At 34.2% G+C, this 20,238-nt stretch overlaps 1 protein-coding gene across 1 annotated transcript in view; it reads left to right on the top strand.

The window, feature by feature from the left end:
* The window catches only part of KLHL1 (kelch like family member 1), a 370,470-nt gene that overhangs the window by 238,183 nt on the left and 112,049 nt on the right, over nucleotides 1-20,238 (top strand). Inside the window, exon 6 of the mRNA XM_044249858.1 lies at nucleotides 17,993-18,179. Within this exon, the coding sequence (XP_044105793.1) occupies nucleotides 17,993-18,179 (187 nt within the window). The remainder of the gene's footprint in view (nucleotides 1-17,992; nucleotides 18,180-20,238) is intronic.

Genomic DNA, 20,238 nt, shown 5'->3' with positions numbered 1-20,238 from the left:
ATTAGTAACATATAGTTATATTTCAGGTATGGAGCACCTAGTTGGCTCAGTTAACAGAAAGTGTGACTCTTGATGTAAGGGTCATAGGCTCTAGCCCCACCTTGTCTGTAGAGGTTACTTTAAAAAAAAAAAATCTTTAAAAAACATAAATAAATAAATAAACAAACAAACAAACAAAACATTTCAAGTATGCTTCTGAGGACCTGTTTTTCCACTAAAGTAACTCTATTTGGAATGGAATAATTATTTAATAAATAAATGTTTAAAGATCAAATTTAATTACTAAATTTAAAGCAAAAAATATACTTTTAATTTGAAGAACATTTAAAAAGTAAGAATTATGTCAACTGAAAAATAGCCTTTAAAAAATATATATATATAATTGGGGCTCATGGGTGGCTCAGTGGGTTAAGCATCAGAGTTGATTTGGGTTCAGGTCATGTTCCCAGGGTGGTAAGATCCAGCCCCAAGTCAGGCTCTGAGCTGAGCTGGATCCTGTTTGAGATTCTCTCTCTCCCTTTACCCTTCCTTACATATATATAATGTGAGTCATATTCTATTATTCTATTCTTTTCTGGTATCATTTACATATATATTTCTCAGGTTCATTGTAAGACAAAGAGCTGCAATAATTAGCTTAAGCAAATCAGGATTGTGGGTGGTGGAGATATCATCAGTGACAACCAGAAATTAGAAATAGAAGTGAAGAAAGATTAAAAGGCAATACCTTCATTATCTCTTTTTAAATTTTCATGCATTATACTATGGAATTCATGACCAGTAACTCTGTATTTAAAGGTTTATGTTATTTTCCTCAAAATGTATAAAATATTATTTCATTTAAAAATTATCCAAAAAATTGGGGCGCCTGGGTGGCTCAGTGGGTTAAGCCGCTGCCTTCGGCTCAGGTCATGATCTCAGGGTCCTGGGATCGAGTCCCATATCAGGCTCTCTGCTCGGTGGGGAGCCTGCTTCCTCCTCTCTCTCTCTCTGCCTGCCTCTCTGCCTACTTGTAATCTCTCTCTGTTGAATAAATAAATAAAATCTTTAAAAAAAATAAAATAAAAAAAGAAATAAAAATTATCCAAAAAGATATTTGATAGACTATCTTTTTTAAGATTTATTTATTTTTGAAGAGAGGCAGAGTATAAGGATAAAATATGTGCTCTTTAAGCCAAAATATCCCACGTTTCCCATGGAATAAAGGGGCAAATTTTGATGTTAAAATTATAAATTACTAAAACAAAAGCAAAACATGCTCTGTGTTTGAATTATTAGGCTTTCTCATTGGATCTACATTTGGTCTCGAAATAGATTTGCTGTAAACTAGCATTTTCTAACACTTTAACCATGGACAAATAGTATTTAAAAGTATTCATCCCAAAGTGTATCATGTTAAAAAAGAAGTTTATAAACCCATCTTGCAGGGCACCTGGGTGGCTCAGCTGGTTAAGCATCCTCTCCCTCTACCTGCCTGCTCCCCCTGATTGTGCTCTCTCTCACTCTCTATGTCAAATAAATAAAATCTAAAAAAAAAAAAAAAAAAAAGTAAAATAAACCCATTTGCTATAACCCCTCCTTTTAAATTTTGTAATACAGATTGTTATAATAATCTCTTAATAAAGAAACTCACTTAAATTCATGAGTTCTGGGTTGTTATTATTTTTTAAATTTTTGGAACTCTTCATGAAAAAGGTTAATAAACAATAGATTTTCATTTAGAGTAAATTACCCTAAATTAAAGGCACTCTAGATGTGTTTATATTTAAAGAAATAGGCTCTCTTCCATTGCTATGAGTCTATCTACCATTAAGTAGCCTGCAAAATTGGCTTTGCTGAGCTGGAAAAGCAGCATATTCAGTGAATTCAATAAGCTGACCTATAAAGACCTGGAAATAGAGTCATAAATAATAATGAGTGTGTTATTCTCAATTCAGTCAGCTGTGGGGGTTTTCCAAACCATTAAACAACTTCCCAATTTGCTACAAATCAGCATAACTGTTGTACTCTTTTCAAAAGGAAGCTAGAATAAGAGATGGCAAGTATATGGTAAGATTTAGAGAGTAATGAATATTTAATTATAAGGAACACCTAAAACCTGGTTACAGTGAGTAGTCACTCATAACATTCATCTATTATAAAAGATGGGATTTTTATCTTGACCATTACATTTCACCTCAGGCTAATATTCATGCTAATGCTCATTATTTCCTGTATATGCTCATATATGTATATATATGTAAATTGGGCTTAAATAAGATAAACAAGTCCTGCTTGAAATATAAAGATCAATTTGAATGGTAAATGCCCATTTCATCTGATTGGTCAATTTTTAGAAAACTGGAATGGCATCTTGTCCTGATGTAATCTCCAGAAGCAATGACCAGATATGTGTTATCTCTTCAAATAAAGTCCTTATTGACAGCTATTGTCTTACTCCATGTGCCACCAAGCTTTTTTTTTTTTTGAAAATGTGATGCTTTAAAATGTTCTAAACCTCTTCTTTCCATATGTATTATTAATACCTTTAGATTTGAACTTATCATTATTTTTTTTTGGAATGGACTCAATGGTAATCATCCAACTGTAGCGACCTCTTTCTCCACCTATATCCATTCTTCATAATGCTTCCAGAATGAATTTTTTAAAACATAAGTTCACTTTATAGATATTGATTAAAAGGCAAATCATACATACATACAACAGGGAAAACAATAGAAATTCAAAATGCTACTATTAATAATACCAGAATCAGTCATTAGGTGAAAATTAGTCTAGAAATCTCTTCATTTATTAATTCACTCACTCACTCACTCACTCACTCATTTCATAAAGACTTTCTAAGAGCCACCTATATGCCAGGAGTATGCTCTTTGTGTTTAGCATTGCATCAAATAGACCATTCTTGACTCTAATGCAGCTCACATTTTAGCAGGAAGGGGAGGATAGGGTGAGGGAGGCAACAGGCATCAAAAAAACCCATCCATTCATTACAACTCAGAGCTGAAAATAATTATGAATTAAAGAAAATAAGTCAAGGTGAGAGAGTGTTTGGGGGTTACCAACTTAGGTAGGCTGTCCATGGAAGTCCTTTCTGAAAAAGTGACTGTGAGCAGAAACAGAAGAAATGAGGGAAAAATCAAATAGATATGAGGCAAAAGAGTGTTCCAGGAAGAAGGAACTGCAAAGGAGACAAGGTAGAGTTCTTTGGGCAGGGGTGTGGACGATGAAGTCAGAAGTGTTCAGTGTGAGGCTTAGATGCTCATAGGGAGTTTAGTTTTTATGCTAACTGTGGAAAGCCACTGCAGGATTTTGAGCAGAGAAAACATGTACTCTGTTTTTTTCTTTCTTATTTTTTATTATGGAAATATTCAAATGTATTCAAAAGTAGAGAGTAATTCTATTTTAAAAGGAGTGTTCTAGCTGGTGTCTGAAAAATAAACTATATAATAGTGCAGTAGCTAAGATCCCAGCAGGAGATCAAATTTACTCAAAATGATTCATATGAAGAGATGTTAATGAAGGCACTACTTACAGAGGTGTGGCCAGTGTTCAGGAAATGATCAAAGGATGTTGAGGACTCAGGGAACCTGAACCAAGGTGATGATGGAGGAAATCTTACTACATAGTTCAGAAAGATCAGAGCTATGGCAGAGTGGCTGCCCTACTTGAGCTGTAGTCATAAAGAGACACCACTACAGCCACATCATGCAGAGAGTAGGGAAGAAATATACTTATATTCATTTTCACCACCTGACTTTCTGGTTATAAGTCCCATTGGCTGGAGCTAGCCAAAAGCAAATCAGCAAGGGAGGCAGGTGATGCTGTTCCAGAAGGTGCAGCTTCACAAGGAATGGAACTGGACAAAGAATAGTGCAAACTGAATGACAAGGAAGCAAATGAAAATAACCAGCACTAAAAGGGCAGACTATAAGCACATATACTAGTCAGGAGGTTTTATAATTGTCCAGGTGAGGATGTTAGCTTGTCCCAGGGTTGTAAGAGTAAATATATTCTAGACATATCTTGAAGGTTACATACTACAGGTATGTCCAGTGGATTTGACATGTTGAATGAAGGAAAAAGATGATTCATAAGAACATTAGAGATATATGATTAGAAGGTGGGCTTCATATATAAGGATGGAAGTTTGGATGGATGGATGGATGAATGGAGTTTGAAATAAATACAGGGATAAGAGAGAAATATTTTATTAAGAATAGACTCTCCCTGAACAGTGTATTTTGAATAAATGTCATTAGTTTGGATTGTACTTGACTTCCTTTCATTCCTCTGTACCTATGACCTTTTTTCTTGAAATAGCCTTTATTATTTTCCATGCCTGGAAAATAGGCACTTATTTTATTGATTTGGTTTAAAGAAGGCATATTTCTTTAATATGTAGCACATGGTTAAGCATATCTTCTTATTTTCTAGAGTACTTTGTCCATGTTTCTTGTACCTTTTGACTACCTTCACCCATTTCTCCCACCACCTTCCCCCACCTCTGACAACCACTTATCTGTCCTCTGCATCTATGAGTTTGGTTTTTGTTTGGTTGGTTTTTTATGTGTGTGTGTTTAAGACCCCACATATTAGTGAAATCATAAAGTATTCGTCTTTGTCTTTGTGACTCTTTTCACTTAGCATAATGGGCTCAAGGTCCATCTATGTTGTCACAAATGGCAGGATTTCCTTCTTTCAGAGAGATGAATATATTCCTACATATATACATATAACATCTTCTTTATCCATTCATCTCTCAATGGACACTTAGGTTGTTTCCATGTCTCCACTATTATAAGTAGTGTTAATGCTGCAATGACTATGAGTTAGTTAGTTTTTGTTTTCTTTGGATAAGGACCCAGAAGTGGAATTGCTGAATATGGTGAATACCACTTTAAACAGTTATCTTCCTGTACATCTACACATTAACTGATTAATGCTGCTTCATGAAATGACTTTCCAACTGCTATGCAAGTCTAGGAGGGTTATATGTGAGGAAAAGAAGAAGAGTGAATGGTTTAATGATTCCTGTTTTGAAAAAGTCAACTAACTGAATACTGGGATGTTGGATACAGATATAACAAGCTTCTCAGCACAACATTATATACATTTGCTTTGCTGTGAGTACTAGAAAATCATAACCATATGCTCCATTACATTATAAATTATATTACATATTACTCCTTTATAATATAAATTATATTGTGAATTATCAAAGTTTAGGACTAGATACATTATTTTTTGCATACTCCAAAGGGTCTGACATGGGGTTTGACACATTTCAATTATTTTAATACCCTTAATATTAATATTCATGTTTATATTTTCCCTTATCCTTGAAGTTTGTTCAATAAAATGTTTGAACAACTCATTTCAGACCTAAATTTTAGAAACTCCACAGGCAGAGTGTATGCCCAGTGGAATTAGCTTTACTTGGGAGAATTATTTTAATCCCTTATTGACTTGCAAGATGCATCCACCCTGATGTTTTCACAGGAACGTATCGCACTGATGATGATCAAAAGAGGTATGTTGGACTTTGATCAGAGTAAATCTAAAGAAAGCTGGAAATCTGCAAATATGCAGTGATTAAAATTCTTTCTCCATCTTCTTTTAGTGGAAGAAAGGAAGTGAAATACTGACTCATACCTTATAATTAGTGTGAGAGAAATGGAAAGGTTTTTATTTAAGAAAATTGAGACAGTGCTAAAGCAAAATAAAAATTTAATACTGTGCACGTTATTATAATAGAAATCAGGAGATCTAGTTTTGCAGAGTAAACTAAATGTGGTCCCTTTGATTGCTTTCCTGCAGATATGTGTCAAAGAACTTCCAGAAGCATCATTTGCTTCTTACCATCAGCATTAACTACTCTGAGACAGAACAGAGAGAAGCAGAAGAATTTTCAATCTTTCTGGTAACACCAGATGCTCTTTATAGGCTTAAGACATTAACTTCTTTTTGGATATTGTGTGTAGGCCACTTGCAGATTTATCCCTCTCAATGGAAGTATACTTTAGAATGACCTTTACACTTAGTGCTTTGTGCTTGTTAACTATGGTTAGTCAGGGGACATTGTGTCATCAACTACCTTCTTGAAAAATAGGATGACAAATAACAGAATTTTAGAAAGAGAGATTTTACCTTTAAAATTCAAGTAAATACAGTTAATATTTAAGAATGAGACAGCTACCTATCAAACCATGAAAACAAGATAAAAACAGTATATTTTTCTCCCGGTAATTACTAAGTATAAGCAATAGAATACTAAATAATGAATTAAGGAAATTATAGATCAAGTCTAAGTCCTGCTTCTTCCTCTCACACTCCCCCTGCTTGTGTTCCCTCTTCCGTTGTCTCTCTGTGTCAAATAAATAAATAAAATCTTCAAAAAAAATCAGAAAAGAGTTAATTTCTTCTGGCAAAGTGGCTTTTGGAAGGAGAAGGGAATAGTGAATGGAAGGATCTTAGGCAGTATTATAATAATAATATTTGATGACTCTTTGGAATGGGCTTGACTAAGAACATAAACTTTTCTAAGTAGAATTATCAGTGGATTAAGTCTTGAGTGAATTATCAAGGGATCTCTGTAAGAAAGACACATTTTAAGAATATTTACTTATTGACACACACTGTAGAGGTACCTGGGTGGCTTAATGTGTTAAGCCTCTGCCTTCAGCTCAGGTCATGTTCCCAGGGTCCTGGAATCAAGACTCACATCGGGCTCTGCTCAGCAGGGAGCCTGCTTCCTCCTCTCTCTCTCTCTCTCTGCTTGCCTCTCTGCCTACTTGTGATCTCTGTCAGATAAATAAATAAAACCTTTAAAAATATATTCTTATATTCTCACACTGTATTTTCCAACATTTTGAATCTAAATAGAAGTAGCATAAAACAGAAGTACGGTAAAGAAATACTGTAATCCATCAACAAAAATCAGAAGGCATAAGTCAATATAAGAAGAATGGCAATGCTAAAGAGTAAGTTCGGATTTAAGTGTGTAGTTTCAATTGCCAGTGCAACATCCAAGCTCAGTGCTTCTTGGTTGGAAATCAAACACTTCTTGGTTACGAGTCAAATCACCTTACAGTAATGTCCAAGAGCCCGAATTATTTGTGTAATAGAGTTTTGCTATTGACTATGACTGGAAATAAGCATGCCATCAGCTGAATCTTGGATAAATTATTTAGAAACATAGATGTTTTGTTGGTTGTTAAGCAAAGATGTTTTTGAAAGACCATAAATATGTATGAAGATGATTAATTTATGCATGTAATTTGAGATGTGATATTGAATATATTTCTGCCTATACATTATATACTTTTAAACTTCAATACTAGATGTGTTGTTTAAAATAAATTAATAGATACTCTAATTAGAGTAAGTGATTGATCACTTAAATAGTTATCGAGCAGTTCCTAGGAGCCTGTAAACTTGTTAGTGGAATTCAACAAGGGGTGGCAGATATTTTTTTCTGGTTTCCTACAAATTTATGACTAGCATGCATATGAAGCCCTTAAGTAACCACACAGATGTCAACTCACTAAAGTCTGATACGACCGAGAAAAGCAAATTGTGTCGATTGTGGCCTGAACATGAGGGAAATCCTCATGGAAGTAATAGAATGTACACTGGACTCTGAGGATTGGGTCATATTTTGATAGAAGCCCCAGAGGGAAAAAGCATTACCAATATTATTTTGAAAAAGGTCAGGATCCTTTAGGACCATAGGAAAGAGGTCTGAAAAGCTAAAAGGTGAAATACAGAAAAGATACATGAGGTATCGTGGAGAGTGACTGAATAGCCAAAATGGGTTGTATTTTTGGCCTGCTAGTCTGAAGATATGATATAATGTCCTGGAAGCAATACTAAACTAATGCAAGCTTTAGAATATAGCTAGACATGGGTAAATTAACACAAGTGTTCTAAGAGGTGGGGAGGAGGATAAGCTTGCTTAGGACTGATTAGTGGTGAGAGAGGTCGCAGGTATCTGGGAGCTATTACAACACCTGGCACAAAATAGGTGCTGACTACATATTTGCTAAGTGAATGAATGAATGATTGAATGTGTACAAGGTCCAGAACCTGCCTAAGATGCAATGAAATTTTTCTGGGGAAAGATGATGTTCATACAGGGCATGTAATCACTTATTTCAGTTTTAGAAATTTTGAGCTTTCAAACTACCTTTAGAATAGCCAATTTATGTTAAATAACTAAAAGTTAATTATAAATTAGCAGCATTAACCCCATCTCATTTGTCACTAATAACTACCATCATTTTAGTTAATTTTATGATCTCTACTCATTGTGATTATGTTATTATTCTTCTTTATTTGTACTGTCAGTTCAGCCAAATATTTTTCATCTCAAGGAATCAAATATTCAGAATTCAAAATATTCTGTGTTCAGAATAAAATTAATGAACCTCATCTTTATTTTGCAGGTGCTTTCTTTTTGTTCCTCAAATATTTGAGCAGGAATTATTCAAATGTATCTGATGGTAGCATGAACATGTCAGTAATTTGTATTTTCATTTTGAAATGACAGTACAGGAGGAGACTTGAAAAGCTACACTGTATCTGCTTTCTCATTTATTTAAAAATATAAATAATATGTTCAAGGAGTTTAGTCAGAACAGTGATTGTGCCAATAGAAAGGATGAGAAGATATTTCTGTCTCTTAATATGTCATGATGCTATCCTTTGCCAAAATTCCTTTCAATGGATATAAATGGGATTTTAAATGTACTTTAAGGACCTATCTACTCATGTCAATGAGTTTCTTTCAAACTGCTGCCGTCAAGGTGTTGTTAGCATTGGTGCACCAACTAACTTATATTCTTAGTTGTCAAAGGAGTTGTCCCGTTTCTTCCATCTATGACTCTGAAAATCTATCTGAGAGAGAGGAAATATACAGAAAACCTCTCTAGGCATGAGGCAGTTTACATCTTGCCTTGCAATGCAGAACAACTCTACCTGGGAGCTCCTCATTTATCGCGCTGCTACAGAGTTCTCTGATAACTTAACTCTCTCCATTCACTGGCACCGTATACCGACAATTCAACAGGCTCTGGGCTTAGGTAGCACTGCGAGTGCTCATTAAATCACTGTTTCTCTTCTGAGAAACCGTTTAATAAAAATACCTGAAAATTTATTGTCTCAGACCTAATTATAAGATATTGAAGTAGAAAATCATTTTTTCTTGCAGCTTATGGCATATGATAATATTTTATCATTCATCCTATTCATTCCGTCAAGCAGAGAACTTGAAAGACTATGTATGAAACTGTCACTTGTTCTTTAAGGACTGTCACTTCTAATAGGAATCAATTTTGTTTTATGGATTCAGATTCTGTGAGTAGATTTTTTTAGCACAACACCCAGTAGCAAAACAAAAGTTTGAAATATTATGAAATAATGTGTGGTGTATAAAATTTTGTCACACTGTTATGAATGTGAGACTGTTTTCATAACCTTGATAGCCCAAGGATATAGTGTTAGAAGAGTTAATACTTCCTTTGGTCCACAGTAAGTCTAAATTTTTCTTACTTTAGGTGTTTTTCCATTGTTGCACTCCATTTTCCAATGGACTCCCTGACCAGACGAAAGGTACAGATGTGTTTGCTATGCTTTGTATAGGTCCTGTTAGTCACCTTGCCTTTCAAATTATGTCTCCATTCATGTAGTATTACTATTCCTTAAGAAACATCTTACAACATAGATATTTTTCTTGTTTCCAGTCATTAACATGACAGGAGTATAACACTATAATTTCTACCTCCTAAATAGAACTATTTTATGATATTTTTTAAAGTCTGTGGAGATTCTTTAAGAAATTAAAAATAGATCTACCCTATGACCCTGCAGTTGCTCTACTGGGTATTTACCCCAATGATACAGATGTAATGAAAAGAAGGGCCATCTATACCCCAATGTTCATAGCAGCAATGGCCACAGTCACCAAACTGTGGAAAGAGCCAAGATGCCGTTCAACAGATGAATGGATAAAGAAGATATGGTCCTTATATACAATGGAATATTATGCCTCCATCAGAAAGGATGAATATCCAACTTTTGTATCAAGATGGACAGGACTGGAGGAGATTATGCTGAGTGAAATAAGTCGAGCAGAGAGATTCAATTATCACATGGTTTCATTTACTTGTGGAGCATAAGGAATAACACGGAGGACATTGGGAGGTGGACAGGAGAAGTGAGTTAGGGGAAATCGGAGGGGGAGATGAACCAGGATAGACTGTAGACTCTGAGAAACAAACTTAGGGGAGGAGAGTGGGGGTGTGGGGGGTTCGGTGAGCCTGGTGGTGGATATTAAGGAGGGCACATACTGCATGGAGCATTAGGTGTGGTGCATAAGCAATGAATCTTGGAACACTGAAAAAAAAATTAAATTAGATTAAAAAAATAAAATAAGATAGAAATCACCCAGAAAAAAAGTCTGTAATGAAAATTTTTATAATATAAATATTTTGATTTTTGCTATAAAATTAGAATACTACACCCTTTATGCAATAAGAGTAGGTCATGCGGCTCAAACAAATTCATGCATTTGATTTTCTTTGCTTGTGATTTAAGAAAGTTATTTACAATGTTAGAGAAGTATCTATACATGCAAGTTAGTGCAGAGAATCATGACAAAGATTCTAACCAACAGAGTATCTTCTTTGACATATTAAGGAAAAATATAAAGATAGGAGACAATTTATTTTCTGAATTACATGACAATTTATTCTATTTTCTTATTGGAAGGTTGGGAAAACAATGCAAACTCCAGATACGTGAATAATGCATTCCATTTTCATGAAGCAATACTTTTTTTTTTTTTTTAAAGATTTTATTTATTTATTTGACAGAGAGAGATCACAAGTAGGCAGAGAGGCAGGCAGAGAGAGAGGAGGAAGCAGGCTCCCTGCTGAGCAGAGAGCCCGATGTGGGGCTCGATCCCAGGACCCTGAGATCATGACCTGAGCTGAAGGCAGAGGCTTAACCCACTGAGCCACCCAGGCGCCCGCAATACTTTTTTAGAGTCATAATTTCCAATGTATTGCAAGAATTTGAAGTAAATTCATATAAATATTCTCGGAAAACTGCAGTTTGATGAGTATCTATGTGTAACTATATGGGATTAAATCATTTATCAATATTTTCATGTTGCTAAGTGTGGCTATTTTAGGCACGTGGTTGAATTTCTCAAGACATCAACAACCAAATTATTGGTATTTTAATGACAAACGTAATGGCCACTTTTAAGAAATAGTGTTTTAATAATTGAATTTCTTTTTTATTCCCCCAAAGTGTAGTTAGAAATAAAGCCAGTGGAACTTTACAAAGAGTATGCAAAAAGACAATAGCAATGTTTTTACACACAAAATTGCAAAGAACATATCTAATCAAAATTCATGACATTGCTAGCAACTGGAATGCGCTCTAACAGTTATTATTGAGAATTCTAGGTATAAATGGATAAATACTTCTTATTTTTCATATTAGTCAATTCTGAATATCATACACATTTCTTGACCATGTTCTATTCTAAAGGTTTACCCTTTAACTTGCAGATCATTATTTAGTCCCAAGGAAAACCTGCCAAGGTGAGATAGGGAGTCAGGACATATTTGCAAAGTGACTGCCTCACTGACATAGATCAACCCATTAGAATTTTATGTAATGTTGTTAATAAACCCTATGCTGTCCTTCTTATTGAGTCTCAGGATATTTTGATTTCTTTTTTTTTTTTTCAAGATTTACTCATTTATTCATTTGACAGACAGAGATCACAAGCAGGTATAGAGAGGGAGGGAAGCAGGCTCCCCACTGAGCAGAGATTCCCAATGCAGGGCTCGATCCCAGGACCCCGGGATCATGACCTGAGCTGAAGGCAGAGGCTTTAACCCACTGAGCCACCCAGGCACCCCAATATTTTGATTTCTGATATATCTTCTGGTTATCAAAATATTTTGAACATTATTATTGGGAGAGATTAGTATCTTTCCTTGAGGTTTAATACACAATTTATGATATAGTCAATGATTATTCTAAGTATAAGAACATACTAAAAGTGAAGACATTATGAAACATCCAAGAATTTTTTTAATTGTAAAATAAATTATATTATGATTATTATTGATTGGAGGGGTATTGGTTGATAGTATCCTAGATAAAAAATCTAATTTGCAGACAAATGTAGTATAAATTCTTATGTGTAAACATGAATATGTTTCTAGGTAGTATAAAATTTTTGAAACATATTGATATATTTTCCAAATTTGAGTGGCAAAGGAGCTGTCACAATAGCTTAGATTTCATTAAAATTGAAGAATATGAAAAAGTATTTTCCTTTGATATGGAAGAACAATAATTGTATGAATCTTAGATTACTGCAGGAAATCTAATGATAGTTCAAATTTAAAAGATAGCTTAACCATTTTATTTTTCTGAATTTGTGTCTTAATTTGGGCTGTAATGGTAATGCTAAAAAGTGTTGTCAGAGGAGATGAGATATAGACACAGTCATACTATCTATAAGCAATAATAATAATTTGAAAATACACAAAAATCAGTAAAAGCAATTATGAAAAATTTAATTTCTTTCAAGATTAAAAAATAAAATTTAAAAACTCTCAAATGATTAGGGGTATGCTAAAATTAAGAAGTTTTATACAATGTTATGTTACTTAAAGGAAAAAACATTTAAGTACAGAATAGCTTGGTTATTTTATAGAATTCAATTATAAATTTTAGTTTTATTTTGTATATCTTCCTTGTCATACTTTGAAATAATTTATAATATTTTCACTATGCATACATCTATGAACATTGAGCAATTAATTTCCTTTTAAAAAGTACTATTTGAAAGTATTATAAATAATAATACTTATTAATATAATTATTAATATATTTTAATATATAAGGTTATAAACAATAATATAAATAAGGTTGACTGTCCTCTGATACTGTATTTTGGCAAAATTCCTTAAATTTTCTTTTACAATTACCTATTTTTAATGAAAAATTTGAAAGAGTCCTTATTTATCTCTGCATTATGCTTTTATTTTATTTTATTTTTTTCCCAATTTATTTATTTTCAGAAAAACAGTATTCATTATTTTTTCACCACACCCAGTGCTCCATGCAAGCTGTGCCCTCTATAATACCCACCACCTGGTACCCCAACCTCCCACCCCCCCGCCACTTCAAACCCCTCAGATTGTTGTTCAGAGTCCATAGTCTCTCATGGTTCATCTCCCCTTCCAATTTACACAAAAGCACATACCCTCCCCAATGTCCATAACACTACCCCCCCTTCTCCCAACCCCCCTCCCCCCAGCAACCCACAGTTTGTTTCGTGAGATTAAGAGTCACTTATGGTTTGTCTCCCTCCCTATCCCATCTTGTTTCATGGATTCTTCTCCTACCCACTTAAGCCCCCATGTTGCATCACCACTTCCTCATATCAGGGAGATCATATGATAGTTGTCTTTCTCCGCTTGACTTATTTTGCTAAGCATGATACGCTCTAGTTCCATCCATGTTGTCGCAAATGGCAAGATTTCGTTTCTTTTGATGGCTGCATAGTATTCCATTGTGTATATATACCAAATCTTCTTGATCCATTCATCTGTTGATGGACATCTAGGTTCTTTCCATAGTTTGGCTATTGTGGACATTGCTGCTATAAACATTCGGGTGCACGTGCCCCTTTGGATCACTACGTTTGTATCTTTAGGGTAAATTCCCAGTAGTGCAATTGCTGGGTCATAGGGCAGTTCTATTTTCAACATTTTGAGGAACCTCCATGCTGTTTTCCAGAGTGGTTGCACCAGCTTGCATTCCCACCAACAGTGTAGGAGGGTTCCCCTTTCTCCGCATCCTCGCCAGCATCTGTCATTTCCTGACTTGTTGATTTTAGCCATTCTGACTGGCGTGAGGTGATATCTCATTGTGGTTTTGATTTGTATTTCCCTGATGCCGAGTGATATGGAGCACTTTTTCATGTGTCTGTTGGCCATCTGGATGTCTTCTTTGCAGAAACGTCTGTTCATGTCCTCTGCCCATTTCTTGATTGGATTATTTGTTCTTTGGGTGTTGAGTTTGTTAAGTTCTTTATAGATTTTGGACACTATCAAAGTACCATCCATCTTTTTCAAATAAATGGAACAAATAATTTTAAAATTTATATGGAACCAGAAAAGACCTCGAATAGCCAAAGGGATATTGAAAAAGAAAGCCAAAGTTGGTGGCATCACAATTCCGGACTTCAAGCTTTATTACAAAGCTGTCATCATCAAGACAGCATGGTACTGGCACAAAAACAGACACATAGACCAATGGAACAGAATAGAGAGCCCAGAAATAGACCCTCAACTCTATGGTCAACTAATCTTCGACAAAGCAGGAAAGAATGTCCAATGGAAAAAAGACAGCCTCTTCAATAAATGGTGTTGGGAAAATTGGACAGCCACGTGCAGAAAAATGAAATTGGACCATTTCCTTACACCACACACAAAAATAGATTCAAAATGGATTAAGGACCTCAATGTGAGAAAGGAATCCATCAGAATCCTTGATGAGAACACAGGCAGCAACCTCTTCCACCTCAGCCGCAGCAACATCTTCCTAGGAACATCGCCAAAGGCAAGGGACGCAAGGGCAAAAATGAACTTTTGGGATTTCAGCAAAATCAAAAGCTTTTGCACAGCAAAGGAAACAGTTAACAAAACCAAAAGACAACTGACAGAATGGGAGAAGATATTTGCAAACGACATATCAGATAAAGGACTAGTGCATTATGCTTTTAGAAACATATAGATATTTAGTCATTCAAGTAAGTAATAAAATTATATTTTTAAGGTTGGCTTTATCATGTTGCACATTCTTTAATCTATGTCCATTTTGTATATATATAAAATAAGGAACCAGGAAAAGTTAGAAATATTTCAGTGACTAATGTGACTTTTCTTAGAAATCAAAACTGTATTTAAAAACTAATCTTTTGGGGCGCCTGGGTGGCTCAGTGGGTTAAAGCCTCTGTCTTCAGCTCAGGTCATGATCCCAGCGTCCTGAGATAGAGCCCTGCATCGGGCTCTCTGCTCTGTGGGGAGCCTGCTTCCTCCTCTCTCTCTGCCTGCCTCTCTGCCTACTTGTGATCTCTGTCTGTCAAATAAATAAAATCTTTTAAAAAAATAAAATAAAAAATAAAAAATAATCTTTTAAAATTAATTTAATATTAGTCTATTGTCTTAAGGTTTTCTGAAGAAATAAAAACTATAATGTAAGCCAACATTAGTGACCTTTTTGATATACAGGACTACAAGAATTCACAAGACTGAACCTTTATAAAAGATACAGCTTACTATACAATTTTATATTTTGGTAATCCTAAACTGTTTATTAAAAATTATAATTTCGAACCCATACAACTAATGTGCAAATTTTTTAAACTTTAAAATATAAAAATTAACCCAAGTCTTGTATTTATTTAAATATTATACTAACCTTATTTTTTTTAAAGATTTTATTTATTTATCAGAGAGAGAGAGGGAGAGAGAGCGAGCACAGGCAGACAGAATGGCAGGCAGAGGCAGAGGGAGAAGCAGTCTCCCCGCTGAGCAAGGAGCCCAACGCGGGACTCGATTCCAGGACGCTGGGGTCATGACCCGAACCAAAGGTAGCTGCTCAACCAACTGAGCCACCCAGACGTCCCATACTAACCTTATTTTTAACATGGTGAAAAAATATAAAAGAAGGCATAGAGGTATTTTTAAGTTAAAACAAATCCACTCTAATTAGTTCAAAGAGTCATCTACATATTATGACTACTGTACGAACTCCTTTTAATGTAAGTGACACATGTACCCATAGGTCAAACTTTTAAAATATTTACATCTATACCATGAATCGATATATCTAAAGCCTAAACCCTAATGCAAACTTCCAGTTGAACTCCTTATGAGTTATAGTTTTCCAAGAAAAAAAAATACAGAAATGAAACACATATCTTTTGAATTTTTTCTTTTTTTTTCCAATATTTTTTCTCTTTTTACCCCTTTCATTTTGTATTTAACTGTTTATCTGGATAAGATACTCCTAGAGTGTGCTGCTAATAAAAGAATAGTTTCTTATAATCAACTAATCCCAAGTTTCTCCAAAAAAGTGGAAAAGGGAAAGAAGAGAAAAATGATGGGAGCCAAGTTCAGCCATATATACATTTATCACCAGAAAACCTAATTGTTTTCCTTTTAAGGAGAGGAAAAGGCTTATATGTAGAACAAATATACTTTAATACCCAGATGACCAAAAGTCATATTAAAATACCTTTTTTATTCTTTTACTTTATAAAGATCATTAGGATCTTATTGGAAATAGATATTCTCTTTGACGGTTTTTTATTTCTTTATTTAAAGTTACTAAAAGAGTAAAATAGTAGTCCTTAAAAAAAAGTCCATTAGATATCTCCTATCCTACTCCATATTATTAAAAAAAATTATTTTTCTTGTTTAGTGTTTAGAATGAATGTGGGTAGGAAGGCAACTAAGATTTCAGTATGTAAAAAACACAATGAAGCCAAGAATTTAGTTGAACATCTTCCCTTCTATATTCCAAAGTATTTTGGTAGCTCTAATACATTACATTCCTATTCAGCCTCAGAGGTATTGTTCTTTTTCACATGTTACATTCATTATTTTATGTGTTTTTATGTTCTTCTTGTCGACTCCAACTATGTATGCATCACAATGGCTGAATAAATTTACTTAATTAAGGTTAAAATGTGAAATCTAATTATTTAGTTATATGCTGCTATCATATATTAACTTATTCATTCAATACATATTTGTGTCCAGATATGGTAAAGTTTCTTATCAATGTGGATGAAAAGGTCAGTGTATTAATATTAAATTTTCAGCTTCTTAATTTTCTAAATTTATGTGACAGATTTAACTGTCACTTGAAATGAAATATTCATTCATTAAGGAAGAAAGTCATCCTGAAAGAATCCAGAAAAAAAGAGAGTCTAAAGAAAAACAGAAGAGGAGGAAAAGAAAATGTTTTGTATGTGCTCAAAGAAATGTACACAAAAGAATCTGGGGGGATGAAACGCTGGTGTAGCAAAAGAGACACATACTACAGCTTCAAACAGTTGATCTCACTGTATTTCTCCCTCAGGTGCTGGATTTTGGTATAAAAGTTCTTAATTTCACTATTGGAAACTTTACCTTGTCTACTATACTACTTTCCATCTGTTTGCATCCTTAAAGAGATAAGAATAATTGTTTTCATTTTTATTGATTTTTTTAATTTAAAAGGATTTAAATTGGGCACTTGGGTGGCTCAGTGGATTAAGCCGCTGCCTTCGGCTCAGGTCATGATGTCAGGGTCCTGGGATCGAGTCCCGCATAGGGCTCTCTGCTCAGCAGGGAGCCTGCTTCCTCCTCTCTCTCTCTCTCTGCCTGCCTCTCTGCCTACTTGTGATCTCTCTATGTCAAATAAATAAATAAAATATTAAAATAAATAAATAAATAAATAAAAGGATTTAGATTATACCTGGAATATCTTAAAATAAATAAATGAAATTTACTAGGTTGTTACCATGAATTTGTTAAAAGTTATTTTTTAATTCCCTTTGCTGGACAGGTTTATGGCCAACATAGCCAACTATATACAATTTATAAACAGGTTTCATAAGAGGAAAAGGAATAGAAAAAATGATTTCTGGAAGTTCCTCTAAACTCTGTGTCATAAGATGACAATAAATAGTATTGAATAGAAAATAAAATCCATTCTGCTTCTTATGAAAGGTCTTCCGTTATACTCATTTATTTTTATTTATCAATGTAATTAGTTGTTATTACATTCTTCATCCCTCTCAATATATGGGTAATATCACAGGCATTAAGCTTCTAATTTTAACTACTGATGTCATATACTCATTCCTATAAAAACATTATTGACAGTGATTATGTATTATTCACAGATACTGGCTGACCTAGAAAACCATGCATTATTTAAGAATGATTTGGAATGTCAGAAGTTGATTCTGGAAGCAATGAAGTATCATCTATTGCCAGAAAGAAGAACTTTAATGCAAAGTCCAAGAACTAAACCTAGAAAATCTACTGTTGGAACTCTGTATGCAGTAGGAGGAATGGATAACAACAAAGGTATACAATTCTTCATCTCTATATAATATACACCTTGTATCATACCATGGCATGATCTTAATACTGTAATCTGTATAATACCAACAAAACTCACATGTTTTCTACATTAAGATTTAATATTAAGGGAAAAATCCAAAAAACACCTCTTATTTTCAGTCTGTGTTTGCTGCTTCTGCTTATTCATCTTTAAATCCTTTATCTCTTGTGCATTATGGGCCAGACTTCATATGAAATGAAAAGGAGATTTAAAGCACTTACCTAACACAGGCCAAATAATGTGTTGGATATATTGACAACTGTATTTCAATTCCAAGCAAAGAAAATGTAATGTGCCAGTCACACGCTGGCTGAGAGCAATATCATGAAGAACAGAGTTTCTTTTGAGGCATTTAGAATCTCATATGTAAGCCCAACAAATAAATAGACAACTATACATAGTGGCAGTACATAGTGGCAGTTATACTTTAGAAACTTAATGGTGATTACCAATCAGGCCCTTCAGAAGGAAGTGAATGATTCATTTAAAAGTTGAACACATACATTTGAAGGTTTCATTCTTACTTTTCTATAGTTCGTGGAAAACATTCCATGAATATTTGTCTTCAGCTTGTCTTATGTGATACACAAGATAAATACAACTGCCATACATTTGTGTCTGGTAAGTGATATAATTATCTGCAAATATATATATATATATATATATATATATATATATATATATTAGGATTTTTATTTGAGAGAGAGAGCATGAACTGGGGGCAGGTGGAGGGTGGAGAGGGACAGGGACAAAGAGACTGTCTGCTGAGCAGGGAGCTAGATTGGAAGTGGGGTCCAACCCAGCACCCTGAGCCAAAGGCAGACTCTTAACTGACTGAGCCACCCAGGTGCCCTAATCCACAATATACATAGTTGACAACAAGAGACTATACATACATGTTTGATCTCTATTTAAGAACTTTGTTATTAAAGAAATAGAAGGAAACAACAAGGGATGCCTGGGGGGCTCAGTTATTTAAGTCTTCAACTCCTGGTTTTGACTCAGGTCATGATCTCAGGGTTCTGGGATCAAGTCCCAGCTTCAGTTCTATGCTCTGTGCTCAGTGGAGTCTGCTTGTCCCTCTCCCTCTGCCCCCCCCCATACTCTCTGTGTGTCTCTCTCTCAAATAAGTAAATGAAATCTAAAAAAATACAAATTTAAAAAAGGAAGCAACTAAACTTACTTCACCATTGTTAAGTGAAATCCCAATATAGCAGCTAAAAGAAAACACTTTAAGTATTGATCGGGAAAGACATATAATTCCATATTTTTGTCTGTCATGAATATACCTTGTGGCCATTACGTGGTTTTCACTAGTCTAATTTTTTGAGAAATTTACTTTCTGTTTACTGAAAGTAAACAGATTTTAGTAATCATCGCATTAAATGAGCAGTAGAAAATTTCTATTTCCATTTACATATATTTTGTACATATGATATCTATGTTGTATATTAAGTATATACAAAACTGTCAGTAAAAGGGAGTAAATAATTTGTTGCTTTAGGAAATGGGAAAATGGCTTCATCTCTCTTTCCCTCCTTCTATCTCTCTGTTTTTTGCTGATCCTATAATATATGTCATTACATAAAAGAACATGTCAGACATTTTCAAAAAGTGTGGTTCAAATCCCTTTTTTTAAAGTGGTGAAATAGAAAATATCAGATACAAATCTGATAAAAATCATTAGAACTTATACTAAAATTATGAAGAAATTTTTCAATCTAAGAAAACAAATCTAGTAACCTATACTCATGTTGTCCTTATGACAGTAATAAATATCAAATGACATACACCACATGACATAGTCATCTCTTATAGCAGAAGAATGCAAACTTTATTTTAACATTATAATATGTTCATTGAATCTGTAAAAATAAATACCCTGATTTCCACGGCTTTCAATAAACATACACAAGTCTCAGGTTTTATAAATGGTAGTGGTTTAATAATAGTTACCAAATTTTAAAGTCAAATGAGTGAAATTCATTTTGAAAGAAACTGTATTCTACAGGAAGAATGCCC

The sequence above is a fragment of the Neovison vison genome, chromosome 5 (assembly GCF_020171115.1).
Source record: "Neovison vison isolate M4711 chromosome 5, ASM_NN_V1, whole genome shotgun sequence".
In the NCBI taxonomy this organism is placed as follows: Eukaryota; Metazoa; Chordata; class Mammalia; order Carnivora; family Mustelidae; genus Neogale; species Neogale vison.
The sequence above is the reverse complement of the archived record's forward strand: the minus strand, read 5'-3'. Positions and strand labels throughout refer to the sequence as shown.